This window comes from Myiozetetes cayanensis, unplaced genomic scaffold (genome assembly GCF_022539395.1).
Source record: "Myiozetetes cayanensis isolate MyiCay16 unplaced genomic scaffold, myiCay2020 scf19, whole genome shotgun sequence".
Classification (NCBI taxonomy): domain Eukaryota; kingdom Metazoa; phylum Chordata; class Aves; order Passeriformes; family Tyrannidae; genus Myiozetetes; species Myiozetetes cayanensis.
This window is the reverse complement of record NW_026087400.1, coordinates 7,875,396-7,896,853: the sequence shown is the minus strand read 5'-3', so window position 1 is coordinate 7,896,853 and position 21,458 is coordinate 7,875,396. Positions and strand designations below refer to the sequence as shown.

The 21,458-nt window shown below is 43.8% G+C and overlaps 1 protein-coding gene across 1 annotated transcript in view; it reads right to left on the bottom strand.

Moving 5' to 3' along the window:
* The window catches only part of BMP7 (bone morphogenetic protein 7), a 44,785-nt gene extending 24,811 nt beyond the window's left edge, over nucleotides 1-19,974 (bottom strand). The window contains exon 1 of the mRNA XM_050313937.1: nucleotides 19,479-19,974. Coding sequence (XP_050169894.1) covers nucleotides 19,479-19,959 — 481 coding nt within the window. The 5' untranslated portion in view covers nucleotides 19,960-19,974. The remainder of the gene's footprint in view (nucleotides 1-19,478) is intronic.
* Between the last annotated feature and the right edge of the window lie 1,484 nt (nucleotides 19,975-21,458).

Genomic DNA, 21,458 nt, shown 5'->3' with positions numbered 1-21,458 from the left:
CAAGTACTAAAAAAACAATGTTGGACAGAAAAGCTTGTAGTCCTGATTTAACACTGCAGGGTACCCAAACTTCTAAAGCAAATGACACATCAGCATAAAACTTAAACTTAAGCTGATCCCATGTTTGGCCATTTTCACAGCAAAATATGTTGAGACTAGAAATAAGCGCCCCCAACTGTTTTCAGCTTCTTTGTAAATCACTGCTGGTAAGTGAAAAGCTGACCTGAGCTAATTCTGTAAACTCTGGTTGGACCTCTGGGTTTGTAACATGGATTGATGGCAGGCAAGGCATGACACGTGACAGCAGAGATTATGCTGAGACATAGCTTGCAGTATTATTATTTCTCTCGACACGTCCTGGTTCAGCCCTTGTACCCAGCACAGTAGCACCACGTCAATCACCAGCTCCACGTGTCGAGCTAAGAATCAGTGAATCACAGCAATAGTTTTCCAAGAATGAACTGTGTTAAGAAAACAATTAATTTGTTTTTAAACAAATAATTGCATTAAAGAGCTGATTCAAACTCCAGGGAAGTCAACAGAAATATTTCCACAAATTTCAGTGTATTGCATGGGAGGCCAATTACCTACCCAGATATTTTTACTCTCTTTGTTTCTGAAGATGCAAAATTTCTTTTTCACAAAGAAAGTCAACACCAGGTGAATAGATTCTGAGCTCAGGCTGCCAAACTGGGAAAGCTTTGGTAATTCCATACTTCCTCCTCCCTGGCACATTTGGGTGATGCATTTGGAATATATCTTGAAGATATAAACAAGTAAAAACTTAAATTTTCTTGTTAACACTTTTGCCTGATAATATGTTAATTGTTTTTATGAGGCACTTTAGGAGTAGTTGTCTCATTTATTGTAGTGCTTACAATTAGAGCTACTTGTTTGTCATTTACAATGAAAAAAAGCACCAGGAGGAATGTGCAGTAGGGTGTCTGTAACTTCTTTACTCCCAAAAAAGGCCAGAAGGGATTTGTAAAGGACTTTAATCTCTAATAGATTAAAGGTCCCGAATTCCTGAGACTAAAAGATAAGTCAGAGGAAAATAGATTCCAAAAGACAACACCCCCTTGCCTCAGCCTCTCAGCCAGGCAGCTGCTGAGCCATCAGCAATTGCCTAAGAAACCCCTCAGAGATTTGGATGGCAAAAAATCTGCCACACTCTGGCATCAAAGTGTAACAGGTTTTCAAAGTCTACCTGTACCTGCCTTGCCCCAAGGATGAAGTCATGTAGGTGAGTTTAGCAGGTAGGAAGGTATTTATCTGCCTTCCTTCTGATAGCTGCAGAGCTGCAGAATATGGACACTGTTTTTTCAGAGGTGGCTGGGGGCTGCCTGGCTTCTCCTGAGAGCCAGTGGACTGATCCTACCCTTAGCGTTTCCATGGAAGGGCAAACTACACTCAGAGTTACACTGTTTGTATCCACCACTGCGAAATCTTGACTGAATTTTCTGGGAAGATTTACCTTTATTTCCCTCCATCACCACCCCTTTGAAGCCAAAACTTCAGAAAGTATGTTGCATTGTTTCAGTGCAGAGCATGAGATTCTCAGGAACCAGCTGCCCTGGGACCAGCTCCACCTGGGGTCCAGGAGTCCTTTCAGCCTCTGCTTTCAGAGGGAAGGTCCATCCTATCTGCTGCCTCACCCTCCTGTTGCTCTTGGGAAGTGTGTTCAACTGGAAAATAATTTTCCCTTCCCCAGATGAGATTTTGGGTGGATCCTGTCCTCTCCCTGCTCGCCACAGTGCCCAAGAGTGGTGGCAGGAGGACTGGGGACCTCCCAGCATGGTGGGAGGGAGGCCAGGGCCACCCCTTGGACTCTGGGCCTGCGGTGGTTGTGAAACTGCGCCGTAAATTTTCAGGATGCCAAATTCGGGACCTCTTGATGGGATTCTAATTAACAGGCATTAAATGTTCCCTCTATAAATTGCGCTTCTTTGTCTCTAAATTGGTGGATAAAGCCGTGGCACTTATGAAATATAGGCCTTTTCTCCTTATGTTACTGAGGTTCAAGTAGGAGGAAACCAATTAAGGGAAGGATCCAGCGGTCTCTGCAGCTGAAAGAACCTACTGGGCTCAGCAGGATGCCTGACTGAGCAAGAAGTGCAAGGTCAGTCCTTATATTTTTCTGAGCAAAAGGAGGACTATAACAAAGATTGCAATAATGTCATGCCAGGCCACAGTCTGCGAAGGCACATGTTTCCCTCCTCATTGTGCTTGACAGCAAGAATTACAGGGGCAGTGGCAGGAAATTTATAATGGCAAGAATTTGGGAATGTGAAGTTCTGTGATTGGTTTTCATTTGTTTCATTCTCTCGGCTACAAGATTTACATGCTGACATTAGGCAGCTAAAGCAGCAGTTAAAGAAATACTTGAAGAAGTAGTTGAAGATTATAAATTGGGAGTTCTATAAATGGAATAGAGTAAATGTCCTGGGCTGTGTGATGGATTTTTTTTCTTTTTAAGAGTGATAAAAACAGTATTTGGAGGGTTTTTACATTGAATAGTTGCAGCTCTCCAAGTCATCTAAAAGCTACGGCAGGTTTTTGGAGAAACCTAAGGAAAAACAAATACTGTCTTGATTTTGGTCTGTGAGATAAGCTTACTAGAAAAATAGCCTGTGGTTTTTCTATAACTCATTAATGCATCCCATCACCAGGGATTGCTGCCATCCTGACACGTCTAAAAACACAGCCTGTCCTTCAGACACAGGCCCAGCACCCTGAGGCATTTGGGGGACTCTGGGCTCATCTGCCAAAGCCCTGTCCTGATGGGCTTGTTCCCATCTGCCCTGTGCAGAAGGGGCTGCTCTGAGCCAAAGCAATGCTCAGCAGAACCTGCATCCAGGTGCTCATGGACCCATTATAGAGCCCGGTAGAGGGAGGTGAAGGTAATTGCATGATAAATTCAGTGTGTGGCAGGGCAAGTCCTGCCCTATCCATGGGTGGAAAGCAGGACTAATGCACTAATTTCAAACGAGATGAAAACCAGGCTCCATAAATTCTGATCCCCAAACCCAGAGGTTAGAAATTCTTTAGTGCTCTTTCTGCAAAGTGATCTGGGGTGAGCATTTTTGCCTCAAAAGGGGAAAAAAAAAACACCAAAACCCTCTGGAGTTAATATTCTTCCTTTAGCCATCACTTCATTTTTTCAGCTTTCAGCATGAAGGTGGTGTTGCCAGCAAGACCACCTAGCCACAAACCCAGCAGGGAGCTTCCAAAATTCTTCTAAACACTGACTCCTTGTTATAAATTGAAAAGTGGTAATAGCAACAGTGCATATCACATCTGTGCCAGGCCGGGCCTGGGAAGCAGCAGCCTCCCTGCTGCCGAACACAACTTGGAAAGATCCTTTCAGTCCACACATGTATCAGCATTAGCCATTTCTTTGTCAACAAATCCCTTAATACGTACCCTTTCTATCATGTACAGATGTCCAAAAAATAATGGAATACTGTACTACAAGATTAAACACTTTAATGTCAGCATATGTGTTGCATGACTCTGAACAATGGTATCATTGTGCGTGTACAAACAGCAGGGCGAGGGAAGATGGGTTTAATTATCTCCGAAGCAGCAGCAAGTTCTTCCTGACTAAGTCAAACTTCAGCTAGCAAGGACTGCTCAGGGCAGAAATTGGTATTTCTCCCTTCCTGATGTTCTCTCAGTGTTGGGGTTAGTGTTGTACCCACATCAGGCAGGGCTTTAAAGCACGATGTGGAGCCACCTGCTTCCTTGGGAGCCATGAGCACGGTGTGGGGATGAAAGGATGCTGTGAGTCACCACATCCTCTCGCCCCATGTGTCACCCAGGAGCCTTTTAAATTAAAATTCCTTAGTATGGTCGATGGTAAAGGGGAAATATACTCATTGGGAGGAAAAGGGACAGAGGGAAGCTTGCATGCTGACTTCTGCATTTGGAGACATTCCCTGCTGGGATTTCTCTGCAGACACTTTAGGGCAATGCTGGACAGTAAAACTATTTCTTCTTAAAGAACGGACATTCTTTAAAAAATATCTGGGCAGGTTAGGCACAGGTAATCTATTTTCTTTTCTGAGTGTGCCCTGATTGGTACCCGTTTACTCTGTGGTTTCTCTGCTGAAAGCAGAGCCAGACTAGATGAAAGGTATTGTGAAAAATTTACGCGTGGGACTGCTCTGAGAACACGAAACTCTCCTAATAGTAAACAGACTGATCATGGTGTGAATCCTGATGCTGTTTGCTGTGTCTGTATGTGTATCTGGGGAAAGCAAAGTTAAATAAGCAGGGAAGAGTTGTGTTTCTTCAGAATACCTTATTCACAGCCTCGTCATGTGAAACACAGCAGCACATGGAGCTGCAATCCATCTGCAGCTGTTGTAATGCACTGAGGATTGCTGTGGGATTTGGGGGGTGTGAGGGGATGGAGAATATGGGGGGGTGAGAGGGGAAAGAAATAAATGGGAGTTCATGAAGTTGTTCCTTTTGACAGACTCCCTGTATTTCTACCTTCATCCTCCAGGAATCCACTGTAAGGAAGTCTCCTGCAGGGCCTCCCACACCAGCATCTTGAATCTTGTTTGTCCTTTCATGGGGAAGGGGGAACCCAGGACAGTGCTGACCTGGGGATTTGCCCCAGCAGCTCTCCCATTCCCAGCACCTTGGGGATGGCATTTTTCCACAGGGACAGAGAGGCAAGCTGAGCACTGTGGTGATGCTGCAAAATGTGTCTCCTACTGTGTCCTCCCAACTGGCCAGTGTTGTGGCCACCACAGTTGTCTCAAGCTCTCGTGCTGGCACTTGGGAGAGTGCTGGTATTTACCCCCAACAGACAGACAGATCAGGGGTGTTGTGGGTCTCCTGCCCACCAAGGGCAACCTCTGCTCTTCTCTACACCCTCCTCTAGTAATGTCCCTGTAGCCAAACTGTGCAGTGAGCAAAATGACAGGAAAAAGCTCATCATTGCTGCTGCTTTCTTTTCTCTGTCTGTACTATATTGCTCAGCTATACTGCTGTACTATATTGCTGGAATAACCCAGCCTGAGAGCAGAGACATGCTGCTGTCTAATACACGCCCTCAACACTAAATCCTCTGGATGCAGCTGTGGGAGGCATGTAAAGGTGCAGGAATACATTTTTCTTTTTCCCCTTTGAAGAGAGATGACTCCTAGATTACACTGCTTGCTCTCTCTGTAATTCAGGGGGCAGCAGGGCTGCTTCCCTGGTTCTGTGAAATCAGGGAGCTGTGTCTGGTGAGCCCAATTTCCCAGGGAAGCTGTGCCAGTATTAGGTGTGAACTCCAAGTCACACATTTTGCCGGTGCATCCAAGGGTCAGGAAGATAGTGGTAGCCTGAGGAGGAGGGGGAGGAATCACGATGAGGATCAGGACAGTGGAGACTGGAGTGGCATTCATTGCACAGAGAAGGGCAGTACTGGTTTGGAGGAGAAAGCAGGGTAGTGGGTGTCTCAAGGGTGAGGAGGCTGGAGAGCACAAAGGGGGAGAAAAGTTAGTGACAATATGGTTCACTGAGAAAAATAATCCCCCAGTCCAACCAGCAGACAAATGGGGCCCAAGGTGCTTCCTGCAACCTGCTCTGAGGCTGGAGGCCTCTCAAAAAATCACTGATGCAAAAACCAGCAGCCTGCCTGTCTGCTTATACACACAGCGTTGAGCAGATGGAAACACATTCCCAGGCCCAAGCAAGGAGAGACAAGTGGCTGAACAAATCTGGTCAGAAACAAAGTGTATTCAGCCAGGGGAGATAAGAGGCAGCGTGAGAGGCTGCTACAAGCAAATCTAAAGTGGGCTATTTGGCATGAAATGCAAATTTTTTAATAAGAAGATTCAGGTCATTCTTGAAAGCTTCCAAGTGTGAAACAGTAGTTCAGCCTGGACCAAACTTCAGAGCATGGGGAAGGCAAGAAAGTTTCCCTGAAGTATTTTTAGACAGCTCTAACCTAAGCTCAGGTAGAGGAAGACAGCCCACAGTGAGTGGCAGCCTGGAAGGGAGCTCATCCCTGAAGAGCTTCCCTGCCCTGTGTCTGTACAAAGGAAGGACTAAACATCTCTGCAGGAAGCTGGGAGCCTGCAGCACAGGCACCTTGATCTGCAAGAGCCATGTGCAGAGGACATGCAAATTAAAAACAAATCATGGCACAGTAACTCTTGGATGCAGAGATGCAACAGCATCAAATTATGCTCTTGCACTCCCGTAACTACACTGGGGGGAAGTAAGAAGTCTTCAAATGTATTTGAAAAATTAGATACTATTCATAACAAACAGCCTGAGTCAGTAATCTTGGGGAGGTCACTGCCCAAGTGTCTCTGATGTGTTTATACAAAACAGACAGAAAAGGCTAAATGTACCAGTGGTGCCTGGAGAGCGAGTTCACCCACACGGCCGGGCTCCTCTGCCTCACACTGCCCAGTCACAGAGGATATTGCCTACCAACCTACTTTCAGCTTTTCCAAATCTTGTTTTCCAGGGCAAAAAGAACTTTATGAAAAGTTGTGCTCATAATCTGATGCTTTCCAAACTTATATGCTGCTAATTATCTTCCACTACATGATTTTTTTCAAGGTGCCCTCTGTTCCTTATTACTAATGCTGTATCATTATATAGCATAAAGTTACTCTTAATACAGTAAAAGATTCAACAACACTTGCAAAACTGATAGAGAAAGAAGGACTGGATTCTGGACTGGTACAGCTGGTTTAAGGTATTTTAGAAGTAAATGAAATCAAATGAGAATTTATAATCCTTCCTGAGGTCTGGATTCCATCAGACTAAACTCATTAGGCATTAAGGTGCAGGTGCAGCTAAATAAAGGATTGTTCTGCTTTCCTTAATACCATAGATTCACATCTTGAGTTCAAAATAAAAGTCTTTTAAAAGCACATGTATATATTGTGCATCTACTGGCAACACTTGAAAGACAAAGTTCAGCTGATGGAATCTTCAAATGCCTCATTTTTGCCAAAGGAATGTGCCCATTTCTGCACTGACTGTGCTAAGGGACACAAGTGAGAAGTGACTGGACATTGGCCTCTTAAGGTTTATTCATTTCAATTGCATAAGGCTTCCTTTCATCTACTGAACAGCTGCCCAAATAAATAGCCTAAATCTAATTAATCCTCCTTTAATATTGTATTGCCACAACAATACCAGCATCCCCCCAAATACTGCAGAGTGTGGGTCTACACCTGCACAGGCTCCCTGGGAGGAACAGGGCAGGAGTTGCAGGGAATCCAGCCTTTCTTGTGGCTTACTGTGATAAAAGGAAAATAATTCAAGAACCAGTTTCCCAGGTTTGAACCCATATGACTCGCCGGATTTCTCAGCTGAAATCCCAGATTCTGCATTTGTTGAGAAAGCAGCTTGTGGGATATTACAAAATAACCAGTCGATATCAGGCACGCAGCCATCAGATAAGAATCTCCAGCCTTTGATTGTAATCAGCACAATTTCAACTTGGAATGTATACACTGTGCCCTCAGACCACGATCAGCCAGGCTTTCCAAGCTTCCTATGCACTAACAAACATCTGCAGCTCTCGGCCAGGCAAGTGCTGGGAGATTAGGGGGCAGCAAACTATTCAGGGGAAAGGTCTGGCTGCCCCGGAGGGGAAATCCCTGCTGGAGCAGTGCTTGCCCTGCACCCAGGCTGTTACAGCTATTGCACATTTCTCAGGTGTTCTGCATGTGGGAGGTCCAGTGATATTAACACCGTTTATAAACCAGGATTATTCAACAGAAACACAATATTTGGAGGGATGGGAGTAAATATTTTGGAAGATAATCATTAGATACTTCAGTTACTGCTTAAAAAGATACTGCAGAGTGCCGTCCCTTGTGCAAGTGTGGCTTTGTGACCTAGTTCACATTTTTGTCTGAGATCATCCTGTTTCCTCTGTGCTGCCAAGAGAGCCGAGCTCAGGTGGGGCACTGGGTTTGGGACACAGGAGAGGAGGTCACTGCCCAGAATGATCCTCCCTGCTGGCCACTGCACATCCTCTCACTGTTCTTTTGCCTGTGACGGGACTCGTAGCTTATGCATGAAATGGTTTTGCTTTCTAGGAATGTTTGCTGTGCTACACATTTATTTTTACTGAGAAACAGGCAGGAGGCTGTTTATTCTTTTAATAACTCTATACAGGCCTGAGAACTATGAATATTAAAGATCTGGGAGTTGATGACATCCACGTATATTTCTGTTGGCAGACGTAAAACACTAGTGTCTTAGAGTGATGGCAAGTTTAAACTATTATTTCAGAGATGTCCTCAGGAAGGCAAACATATATATGTGTGTACAGTGTGTGTGCACATCTGTCCCCTTTGCACTGTAAGTGTTGGTGGCCAATGCCTGAGGCATAACGGCATCTGATGGTGAGGCAAAGATTTATTTTCAGTTTAATTGCCACCCACGATCCCTGTTATACAAGAGGAATTTTTTTTTTGGTAGGAGATAAGCCCATCAGTGACATCAGCAGCACCTAGCCCTGCATACCACACTGTGGGTCAGGGCTGGATTCCTGACACTGAGCCTCTCGCTAGGGCTGGGCCATCCCAGCCTCCTGAGTCAGCCCCTAACAACAGCATTTTCTGTTTTGTTTTGGGTTTTTGTGTATCTTCAAAAGCAATTTTCCAACTGCAGTTCTGGGGTAAAAGATCAGCTGTTGTAATACGCCCTTGTGTCCTCGCATGGGTTTGGTATGAATGAAGGGAACGCAGTTCATGTCCTGTTGCGTGCAACTGGTAAAAATAGCACAGAAATGAGTGTATGGGGTTTATGAAAGCGTCTCTGAAGGAGCAGAAGCACAGATCATTCTTCTCCAGCCCAGTCCCTTGCCTACCAGTCACTACTCATTTGTTTGACTACAACTGCTAACACAGGCAGGAAAGACTTTCAGTGTATTAGACACACTGACTTAGATTTTCCCCCCTACTCTGTATATTTTCAATGAAACAACTCCCATCTCACAGTTGTGGACTAATGAGCAAAATGACAGTTACTGTTTTCTAAAAAAATATTTGGGATTTGCTTGAAAGAGTTTCTGCATCATTCTGGATTCTTTCGTGCATTTCTGTATTGCCTGTGTCAGGTTTTAATGTAGTGTAACGGTCAGAGATTTCCATGGATATGGACTCTAATATTCTGGTAATTTGATTATAATGCATGCCATTGATAGTAGGAACTATTGTATTCAGAGGTCAAAGTTGTGCCCACACCAGTGAGAGAAGTTTTACACCACATATCTGATTTGCTTCTCCTTTTCACCTGTCTTGGGAGACAAATGATTTATCACACAGTGCTGAAATATCTTCATCTTCTGATTAGGGCCAGGATTTTAGAGTGGTTACCCAAGAGCTTCTCTTTGAGCTGAGGAGAAAGATCTGTGCTGAATGATTCTTTTTCAGGTCTTCTCTTCTGCAGTTTATTACAAGTATATTTGTGTAATTAGGGGGCCCAGTAGTAATGTTGTTAAAATACAAGTGGGCACATTTATTGTTTCCTCCAAAGGAAACAACCAGTCCCTAGCAGTTCTGGTTTTTCCCTGCCTCAGCTGAACATTTACTGTTTTATGTAGCTAGCAGATTGTGAGGCTAAAGTTACTTCTTCCCCCCCACCACCCTTTTATTTCTTTTTGTTAAAAAGAAAAGAAAAAAATCCCCTTCTTTCTCTGAACAAATGCTGGATTTTTTTAAGGATATGGTCAGAAAGGGGAACTTAAACTCAGCATGATGTTTATAGTGCCACACAAGCTTCAGGAAAAGTGATGTGCAGTTCTCTTTATTAACATCTAAAAAGTCCCTGTGGGATTATAATGACTGCAGAGTAATAAACAAATAAAAGTAGCAAGATTAAATTGTTCAGAATATTTTTAGTGATGGAAGCAATAAGTTTTAACCTTGAGAACCAGGAGAGGAGCAGCTAGCATCGAGCATGCGAGCAGAACAAATACAGCTGGGAAATGATTCCTGTTAGTGATGAGTGGTTATCACTGATGGCATTATAGATACTTGGCTGATGAAAATAAATTGTCAAAATATTGGTACAAAACAATTTGAACACTACTCAGTTGTAACCACCAGAATTTGAAATTTCTAAATTACAGTACTTTTTAATCTTCCATTTCAATGGTAGATCTGAACCTCCTTTCCCTTGGAGTGCCAAAAGACTCATTAAAGTCAATGGGTGTTCCAGGTAGACAGGGAGGGAAATATGACCAGTCCTCACTCAGGAAGAAACTTGTCTCTCCATCAGAATTATAACTTCCAACTACTTACGTTATATTATTTTATGAACATTTTTTAGTAGTTCTCCTAGAGTTCTTTCTGGTCTCTTTTAAAAAGTTTTACTGTCACTGCGCTGTGGGAAGAACAATTGGTAAAAACGAGACAGCCCCGACAACACCAAGGAAACGTGGTGGCTGAAGGCAGGATTTGGCCCGGTGGCTCCAGTAACAGAGTCAGATCTCACCCTGATTTACAGCCCCCCAGACTGGGCACAGGACCCTGTGCCAGCTCCTCGGATGGTGTCAGGGGTGGTGACTTCACCGCCGGGGTGGCCCTGGGCCAGGCTGCTCCAGCTGAGGATATTGCCTGGTGACATCAGTGGGGTCCGTGGAGGTGTGATTCAGCCTAGCACCGTGCTGGGAGGCTGCAGCCTGACGAGAGGAAACTTTGTGCTCATTCCAAAGTCAGTTGTGTACAATGGGGAAAACCTTAAAAAATGATGCACCGGGAGATTATGGTCCGATCGGAGCGATGGGGTCCCTCATCACACAGAGCCTGAAGGGCATTTGCTTGTTTTAATTACTGCTCAGAGGGAAGCAGCACCTTCCCTCTCCCCTCCTTTTCCTTGGTTTTTTTTTTATTTATTTATTTTTTAAAGGAAGGTAGCTTTTAAGAGCTTGCCATGAAGATCTAAGTTAAAGGATTTTCTCTACTACAAAGCCTGCATAGTTTCCCAGGCCAGGTGGACCTGATAGCACTGACTGCATGCTGAAAAATCTCATCCCCACCCTTCAGGCACTTTAATTGTAAGCCTTTCCAGATACCCTGGATAAACACTGTCAAAATGAACATGAAAGGGTTGTTGTTGTTGGTTTAGCCCTTAAATAATTATGAGTTTGTCTGTCTAATTACAACATAATCTTGTTTAAACTTGGATGGCTATTTGCAGGATCCCTTAAATGAGGTGGAAGCAGAAACACTGAAAAAATGAAAATTTGCACTTCTTCCACTTTAAGACAAGGAAAAAAAGAGTTTTTACTCCTGTAAAATTTAATTCAACCCGATAACAAAAGACTCTAACTTGAAAGCTACTGCCTTAGGATGAAGATGATAAAGAATTGTGTGGGACCTCCAGGATGCAACAGAAACTTAATCCTTGATGGATAAAATTTTTCAAACAGTTTAGAAATAGCTTAAGGTAATTTACGGGAAGACTTGAGTGACAAAGCACATTACTTGAAGTGCCTTTCCCTCACTAGGCACTTTCTAAATTCTTTCTCTTTCATTTTTTTACTCTCAGGAGACTTTTAAATCCAGTGAACCAAAACAACACTTTGTTTGTTGGTATAGCACAGGGCTGGCACAGATGGCAGACACTGCACCTGTTCCAATAAACGGGGGAAATGGAGAGATAAACCATAGCACTCATTAAGAGGAATCTACTGAAACATGAACAATTTGTATTTTGAATATCTTCCAGGAATAAAAGGAGAAATACATAAACAGACCTTGTTTTTACCAACATCAGTTTAAAATAAGCTTGTTTAAAAGGGACTTCATGTTTGTTTCATGTACAAAGGCAGACATACCACTAAAGAAACGATTATGCTTGATTTTCTTTAAGAAAGCAAATGATTTTATCTAGCTACTCCTTTTCTTCTAAAGAAAAATTATCTGTTGGCAGTTTAATCAGAATCAGTTGATTCCCCTGTTCCTTAGTTGTGGCAGCTTTTTTTGTTCTTACATTTTCTCATGCTGAGTAATATCACATTCTTACAGTCTAGTTCAGAATGATCAGAGGAACAACACAAACTAAAGTCCATCTGCTCATCTATTAATAAATAACTAAAATTATTAGGTGGGGGGAATTGTTTGGATAGTTAGCAACAAAGTTTCCTGCAAAACAGCTTTTTTCTAGGCACAGGGAATATGCTATGTAATATCTGGTGGATTATTAAAAAATGTTAAATGAGAAGATTAAGTAACAGTTACTCAAAGGATACACGTCTTCAAACATTTGTCTTGATCATCAGTGCTTGTGCTGTTCAACATCCCATACATCTCCCTCTATTTCTCTCTCTCTCACACACACACAAGCACTAAATACAAAATGTCATGAAAATTCCTAAGTATCATTTAATGTTGGCAGCCCTGCACTGTAAAGCCATTTACATAAAACTGTGGTTGGCAGCTCTCACTCTTCCATGGGAACAAATTAACATTGGCATTCCAAACACAGGAAAGTAAGGAAATTAGAAACACAGTTTATATTTGGCCAGTGCTTTGAAATACTGTACCATGCTACTGATGTCAATTAATGAAAAGCAGAATTTTGCGGAGAGGGTCTGGTTTTGAAACACATTAACACACGTTAAACATGTTTGCACAGGAACTGGATTGTAAGCATCTTGGTTCCAAGACAATAAAGCAATTACACTAAAACTTGTAGTCTCAAAGTTACCATTAATTCAATCCACTCAGTCTGAATCACTAAAGGATTTTCACTGAGTCTGAGATGTAGATGATACAAATATTTAAAAGAATGGGTAAAACACAGTGTTGTGGGAATTACACCCAAGATGGCTTTTATTTTACCTGCTGTAAATCAGGTGTATTTATGTATAAATAATGGAATTGTAGAACATATACCCAAATAAAGGGGGGCTCAGCAATCTTTGTAGCTTTTATCAGCAAAATAAGGATTTCCAGAAGGCCTGTTTGAATTAGAATCAGTTCAAACTTTGCTACCTGCAACTTTTTGTAGCAAAGATTTTTACTGACAAAATCTTTAACACTGAAAAAATCTAGATGGTAGTTTATCTGCTGGCACAATTCCACTGACTTCAGTGGAATTACTCCAGCACGGAATTCGGCCCTGCAGTCTTTACAAGGCGCTGTTTATTTGTACTATGATTCAGATATTTTGATACCAGGAATCTTTCAGCACTGAAGTTTCTCCATATGAAATATGTCTTGCATTAAGAAATATCAGTTTCACATTTTTGTCAAACACTATTTGTTAAATTCTGTTTGTTGCAAAGATGGGAATTCAGCTGTAGTTCAACAACACGGATCGGGCTAATAATGATAAGCAGTGACTAATAGGAGCTAGTTCATGTTTTGATTATTTGCAGCAAAGGAAACTTCCCTCAGAAACAATTTCAAGATTAGGAGAGAAAACTGTGTGAAGCTCTAGCAGAAACTACTGCATGCTCATTATTTCAACACAGGGGCATTTCTTTGGCCCAATTCTGCTCTCAGTGGTGCTGGTGTAAATCAAGAGGGAGTTTATGGGAATTACTTTGGACGTAGAGTTGTATAAATGAGACCACAGGGCCAGCTCCAGTAGAAATTTGACAATTTACACCAATGAAGACCTAGCCAAGAATTTTCTCTGGGGTTTCCATTTTTCCAAACATAAGCGTGTGCAGAACTTTATCCATGATTAGTCCTCGTGAGTAGTCCCGTTTACTTCAAACAGTTGTAGAAGGAAAATCTTCATCCTGAAACTAATTTAAACAGCTCTCTCATTTCTTTAGAAGTCCCTTCCCTTTAGATAAGAAATATATAAAATAGCATTTTTTATTTATATACAATAATATATGCATTTTTATATACATGTGGTTAATTCACTTTGATGCAGGCCCCAGAGAGGAGAACTGGAAAGAGCTTAAAATATCATGGTCTCTTAATGCTATATATCAACAGGTAGTCTCTTTATCTGGCATACTATCAAAATTTGCTTACTTGTGTTCTTGCTCAGATGCCTTCATCCACCATTGCAACTGCTCACTGGTATTCATCCAGTTAGAACAATTTGGAAGCATAAAACTAAATGTGTTATCATTTTAACCACAAATTAACAGTTTCCATATAAATATTAGCATTTCCTCACTTGGTTCAAGGGATAGCAGCCATAATGGCACTAACAGTATATTTGATTTAAACTAATTAAAAACAGGGGCTCTTGCAATTTAATATATTGATTTTACCAGTGGGACTTAAATCTTTTATAATAAGTGTACACAGCTGCACCACTCACCCACCGCCACTTTTAAACCTAATCCCTGCATTCCTCCTGACAATAACATGACAGGATCCACACATCCCAGTATTAGCCTTAACCCCGGTGACACTGCCAGAATGTATTAAACTAAAACATCGCAGTGTCCTATTTAAAAGGAGCCTGTCAACAGCTCTGACCGGGCTTTAATAGTTATAATCTTTTTTTTAATTAATGTTTCCAACCACTTGTGTAACCTTCTCTCACACATCTCTCCCCCCACGACCCGAAAATGTGTTTTGGGCTTATTTCCAGAGCAGAACTAGTGCCTGGGTTTGTGCTGCCTGCCCAGAGGCAGTTAAATCTTCTTTTCAGGGACACACACAACACACATACAACACACACACAACACACACACACAGCACAACTTGGGGCATGAGCATGCGGGTGGGAGCAGGTCCCGCACGTTCCACTGGTGGCCATCCAGGCTTGTCTCCTTCAAAAGCACTTTATAAGCCGTTGTGTTTTGGCTTTTAAACTACAGCTCACAGAGGGGGCTTCACCCCCCCAGGATAGCCTGTGTGGAATAGGAGGAAAGATCTCGCTCTGGGATAAATTGCCCGTGTGCGAGTGGGGGGAGTGACGGGGGGGAGGACAACCTCCATGTCCTTTTTCCTTGCATAAGGACATCTGTCCTCAGCTGCTTCTTTCTCTGCTACCAGTGCACCAGCATGGCAGAGGTAAATATTTTCTGTTCTGCTCTGCCACTAGAAAATTAATTAAATTCTCTCTAGAACACATCTGTACATTCAAAGAATACCTGCTGCACATCAGTGTCCTTCATATCTTTACTTTGCTGCAAGCTTTCTGCCTTAGCTAATGTTCTACCACCAAGTGTTGCACATATCCACACTGCCCAAAACAATTATGGGATGTACCTGTTCAGGCTTGAGAGCTTCTAGCAGCGTTAGGTGGAGGAGGAAAAAAAAAATGCCAAGGGCTTGGCCAAATGTATGGACAAACCATGTGATCGGGACCAGGCATCCAGGGCTAACTTTTAATCTGCTTTGTTTCAAGTGGGAAATATGTGAAGATCAAATAAGTTCAAATCCAGGTCAAATATCCTTGAAAATCTTTGATTTATATAAGCAGGAAAATGAGGTTTAAAAGAAGTGATTATGAAAGGGTTACTAAAAACACAGCTGTACGCGTACTCTTATATCTGAGGCTCTCCAAAGAAAAACTGTGTGACATCTATATTAACCTTTGGCTGTACACCAATGAAGGCCTGTAGTGAGCTGGAATGCAAGGCAGCCCCTTCCAAATTTTAACACAAGCCAGGTTACAGCTGCAAATGCCTGCAGCCCGTGCTCACTTTATAAAGTATTCCCCGAAGGAAATTTTTTAACTGTTATAGAATCTTTTTCTAATACCCTACAGTGTTAAAGCCTGTTATTAAAGGGCAAAGAGATGGTTCTCTATGCCAAACACTTGTCAACAAAAAGGATAGCCAGATGGTATGAAATAAAAGGAAACTTGGGGGCTCTTCAGCTTCTTGATTTATATTAACAAAAGCCACTTTCAAGTGCTCATTCCAAGAATGACTAATTTCCCCCCCACTTCTTTTTTGCCAGGATTAAACAATGTTGTTCATTTTATAATCAACCACGAGACAAATTAACAAATTGCATATCACTTGTGCCGACTCTTTTAAAAATATTCTAAGCAACTCTGTTTACCAAGGCAAGATTACCGTCATAAGGACAACTCAATTATTTTTAGAAGAGAAGGGCTAAGTCACTGAGAGGATGTTTACTCCTTAGTTGCTGTTTATAAACTTCAAATTAAACTTGTGCAAAAAATGCTTTGCGTTTTTTCAGTTCCTAAAATTGTTCAGTTTGTGGACTATACTTGAACAGAAATTAAACTCCAAATACTGAAATTATAGTAATAAATTTTACAAAATTAGCCAGTAATTAACTGACTAACTTAGTCAGACCACTGCGGCTAAATTCTCTTTTCATTTACATGTAACTTCATTCTTGATAAAAATCCATTCCCCTTTCATCTTAGCACAGGTGTAAGCTAAGACAAAATGTAGTCTGTGAATTAACTAGTTATAAATCTAAATCTAATTAATTGTCAAGATCTTACAGTAACATTACATGCTTAGTAAAAAGCTCCCTGAAACAGAGCACCTGTATTCTGGTTCCTCCCTACCAATACCCAGTATAAATTCTCTGGAATAAATATACACAGTATCTCCATAGAAATCAATGTGTGGGGGGTTTGGTTTTGGCTTTTTTACTATATATCCCAGTAAATCTTGCAATTTTTTTTTTAATATATTTTTCCCTCTGAAATTGCAAAACTGGATAAATGAAGAAAAGAATAAGGCAAAAAAAAGTGCTTTTTGTAGATTAGCATTTGGAAGCCTGGAATTAACATGTTTTATTGAACGAAATTTAAAAGTATTATTTCTTTACTCACTTTTACTTCCTCCATTCTGAAATGAAACTTTATTATGCTGTGACACTTCCTCATTGTGATGGCTCTAGTATAGTAATAAAAGCCTACCTGTGAAATGCAATGCTCACAGAGTATCTCTTACAAAAGTAGGACACAGTTTACTACAGTCTGCATTTAGGAATTCAGCTCTGCTTTAAAAGGGATCATTGTAGAAAGTCTCCAGAAAAATTCAGTTCTACAATAGTTGTTCTAATTTTCCCTGAATGTCACAGAAAACTGTACGTCTCAAAGCAGGTGTGGTGTTTGACTATATACGGGAGTGAGTGGCTGGTCTAATTCATTAAAACATCCATAAACAAGCCTGTCTTTGTCCTATAAAGATGAAAGAGAGATGACTATAATGGGATGAAAGGTGTGCACAGAGATGAAGAAAGCTATTATAGATCTGTGTCCTTTTTAAACTCGTCCTGGCATGCACTGTTGACAAGGGAACAAAACAGCACAGATAAATCTCCAAAATGTGCCTTGCTGGTAGTAATTCCACCTGTCCTTAAAACTACTGGATTTTGCCTATGCTCTTACTACTCACTGACCATGCTGACAGCACCTAAATAAAATGATCATTTAGTATTTTGCATCAAGAACACTCTTGGGTTTCTAAGCCAACTACAAAACCTGGCAGGTCGAAATGAATGAAACACCCGCTGCAGCCATCCCATCCCATCACATCGGGATGTCAACTATCGGTTTCTTACGGCTTATAAAGGTGAAACCTGCTCCATAAAGAGTTCTCACATAGACACAGACATATCCAAAATGTAACTTTTATTTCAGTTTATGGATCGATTCCACTCCTCTGTATTCGAAATAATTAGTGACTTGGGCTGACAGGGAGACTTTTCCTTACATTGGAAGCATGGGACGAGAGCACTGCAGTTTCACTGATGAAAGTTATGCAGTAGATAACTACACCTGAGGAGCAGAGCTGCTTCCCCAGGGTTAAACTCCCTCCCATTAGGTACTTACATGTTTCATAAATGTTCTCTCCTCTCTAACGAAAAAGAAAGGGAAGTGTGAATTTTGCTATTGGTATTTCAGCATCCTTTGTCTTCTGTTCAAGACTCTCCTTGCACTCAGCTGTACATGGTGTAGGACCCAAGAACCACGGAGAATAGTGTTAGCAAGATCTCTCTTATCTCTTAAGTCAAATATTTAACTGCCATTGGTACTTTTGACAGCTCAAATATTTGATTTAAATGTATCATTGCTCATCGGCTTAAGGATCCAGCACTGATTAGACAAACACTGTAATTCCAAATGGAAAGCACCAGCTCTCTTAGAGCACAGCCCCCGGGCCAGATGTAATTCCAAGCTTCCCACTGTGAAGCTTATGGCAGTTAATAAGGAGGTGCAGCTCATGCAAACTAGAGATCTCCCACAGAGTCCTGTGTCTCCTTATCATGCACGAATTGTGCCGGGATGGCTACCGTGTCTAATAATTATTAACGTGTGTCACAGAGCCTTTACAGCTGCTGATCTTTTCAAGTTGGTTAAAGTGCTGGGATTAGAGAGGTGGTGATTTAGGTGGTGATTTAATCTTTGTTCCCTCTGAAGTTCCAGACGGTGGAAGTGTCCAGAACAGTGACATCCATAAAGGTGTTAATGGATTTATTGGAGATGCGGGTCTGTAATCCCTAGCAGGTTATGTGCCAGAGGTGGGCTCTTCTTGTGCTTTGTGTCTCCCTTTGTTTGGGACAAAGTTTGAGTGGATCTTGTTTTGGAAATACAATTCAGGTTCTGCCTTGCACTTGCAGACATCCAATCTGTACGTGTGTGGTTTAAGAGCCGCACATGATGAGGTCTAAAAATGGATAGAGTGAACCAGGTCTATAATTACATATTTAAAATAGAACGCGCACCCTGACAATGTTTTACTCAAATCCGGCCAAGTCAGTCCACACGGGTGTGCAATCTGCAGCGAGCAAATGGAAATCAGATTGGGCCGTGGCATCCAATTAGAGAGGCCTAGCGAGGCGCATACAAAGCGTGCCAACTCTCTATCGTTTGCATAAACCCATCCACATGTGCTTGTGAAAAGAGGCGAGTTAGCGGCATAAACTGGGGTCAACAGGAAAAGCTGCAGGAGTAAATAAGGATTTACTGTGGAATCCCTCCCAACCCATTAGGAAAACATGTGCGAGCAGCTCAGCCCCTCCGGCCGCGGGAGCGCGGCGCTGGGATGCCGCAGGGAACTATCCGTCCGGGCAGCCCTGGTGGCTCTGCGTCCAGCAAGAGCGCCAGCCCGGCACCGGGAGCCGCGCAGGACCCGTGGTCCTGCCTGAGTTTCGTGTATTCCTTGGCAGTGTGGGATGTGGAACAGACTTGCCGATCGTCCTGTCTAACTCCTACCTGCAAATCCAATTTCTGAAGTGCAGCAACTATCAAAGGGAGACCTTAGTGTGTCGGCGTGCAGGGTGGAGCGTGGAGAAAGCTTGTGGCTGTCCAAATGCTGTGATGGGAAGTCTGAGCCCTCTCCACGTTGGTGCCATTTAACTACTACCTGGCAAAGGAGCTTCTTTTTCGAGGGCCGCTACCTGCCCTTCCTTTGCCCAGGTGGGCTGCCACCCACCTGACCCGCTGGGAAATAGCTCCCAAGCGCGACCACCTGCACCACCAGCCCCTGTCCTCCCGCTGGTGGCCAGGGCGCCGCTCCAGCCTCCCCCCGGCACGGTTCCCTGCCCGGTTGCCCCGGACCCAGCCCCGCCGAGCCCGGCACTCACCCAAGTTGACGAAGCTCATGACCATGTCAGCCTCGGTGAGGAAGTTGCTGTCCTGCAGGCTGGCCAGGGGCGGCCCCTGGGTGCTGAAGATGGGCTTGTAGGGATAGGAGAATCCCTCGCCGTCCTCGGCGGCGGCCCCCGCCGCCCCCTCCTCCACGGACATGGCATTGTAGAGGTCCAGCATGAACATGGGGGCCGAGTTGTGCTTGCCGTGGAGGTGGGGCCGCGGGCGGTGCGGCAGGCCGAGGATGGAGAGGATCTCCCGCTGCATCTCGCGGCGCTCGGGGCCGCGCAGCCGCCGGTGGATGAAGCTGGAGTGCACCTCGTTGTCCACCGTGAAGTCGGCGAGGACGCAGCGCAGCCAGAGCGCGGGGGCGGCGGCGCCCAGCACCAGCAGCCAGGGGCTGGGCTGCCCGCGCCCCGCCGCCGGCATCGCGGCTCGGCGGGGGCTGCCCCGCCGCGGGACGCGCCCCGCCGGCATGCACGGCACGGCCCGGCACGGCACGGCCCCCGCTCAGCCCCCGCGGAGGCGCCGCTGCCCGCTCATGGCCCGAGGCGGAGGCGGCGGGGGGCTCCTATCGGCCCCGGCCCATGGACCCTTCCCCGGGAGCTCTCGTCCGGCAGCGGGAGCGGCCGCGCTGTGCCCGCGTCCCGCACGCCGCGGCGGAGCCGTGTGAGCGGCGCGGCCCGGCGGGGAGCGGCGGGAGGGTGTCTCTGGTGGGAGGAGCAGGCACTGGAAAACCCAAGCGCTCGCTCCCTCGCTCGCTCGCCAGCTCCTAAACCGCCCGGGAGAGAAAAATCCCTGGAACTGCCTCGAGGAGGGACGTCTGCTCAGGTTGCTTTTCAGGATGTTTGTGGAGGCTGCGGGCTCCGGGAGAGGCTGAGCCGGTTCCGAGCGTCTAAATGAGCGTGAACGTCATTAAGGAGAAGACACCCCAGGAGGGAGGGCGGTTTATGCATAAGGAAGGGGCCCAAACACCCACAGAGTTTATAGATGCGAGTACATCGTCTGTCTGCACAAACACGCATACACTCTCTTTTTCCCCTTCTACTAGTATTTTTTTTTTTAAAGAAGTACAGATGAGAAGAGGCTGTCCGGGACAAAACCAAGAGCACTAAATTATTTAAAACGTGATGATTATATATTCACGCACGTAGACACGTATGTCTGTCTGTGTGCACAGAGCCCCGGGTCACTTTTTCCAGCTGGCAACGGGGAGAGAGTTAATGGAGAAGCGTTAGAAATCCGAGGGGTGAGATGAATTGGAGCCATCAACCTGTGCACGAGTGTGGTTTATGGCACTACAGTACCCTGCACTCTCGCCTTCCCTTTTTCCTCCCGCTCCCTGGTATACACTTTTGTGGGATACCATCCTGAGCTGGATTGCTACCTTCTTAAAGCAGTGGCTTTTTTAACTCAGTGGATGCAGTATCTACAGTAATGGAGCCCCAGTCCTGATTAGCCCAGGTACACATCTGCTACAACAGTAAATAATAATAATAACAACAGCAATATCAGATAACAAATGTAGACTACTGCTTCCCAAATCTTACTTGGAAAACAAGGGGAAGGCAGGATAGTTTATTTGGGTCACTGAATCCACCCTGAGGTAATTTCAGAAACCATACATATATATATATACACACACACACTAAGTTTATACTGACATTAAGATTCATTCCTAAGGCAAAGGAGGAAGAAGAGGGGCAGGGGATAAAAGAGTTCAGCAGTTTTGGGTGGGTTTTTTTGTAGATTATTCATCTGATATTTTCAGACTATCAATATTCAGTAGTATCCAGCACCAGATCTTGCAACTGTTCTGGAAACGAATGTTCAGCACTTTTTTTAGCTCTTTATGTTTAAAATCCTTGAATGAACTGCAGATAACTAGTCAAAAAGCTGCATGGGAAACATGATGAATGATTTAATGTGTTTGTATACATGCATGTCCACCTTGTAATAACAGGGAAACTGAGGCA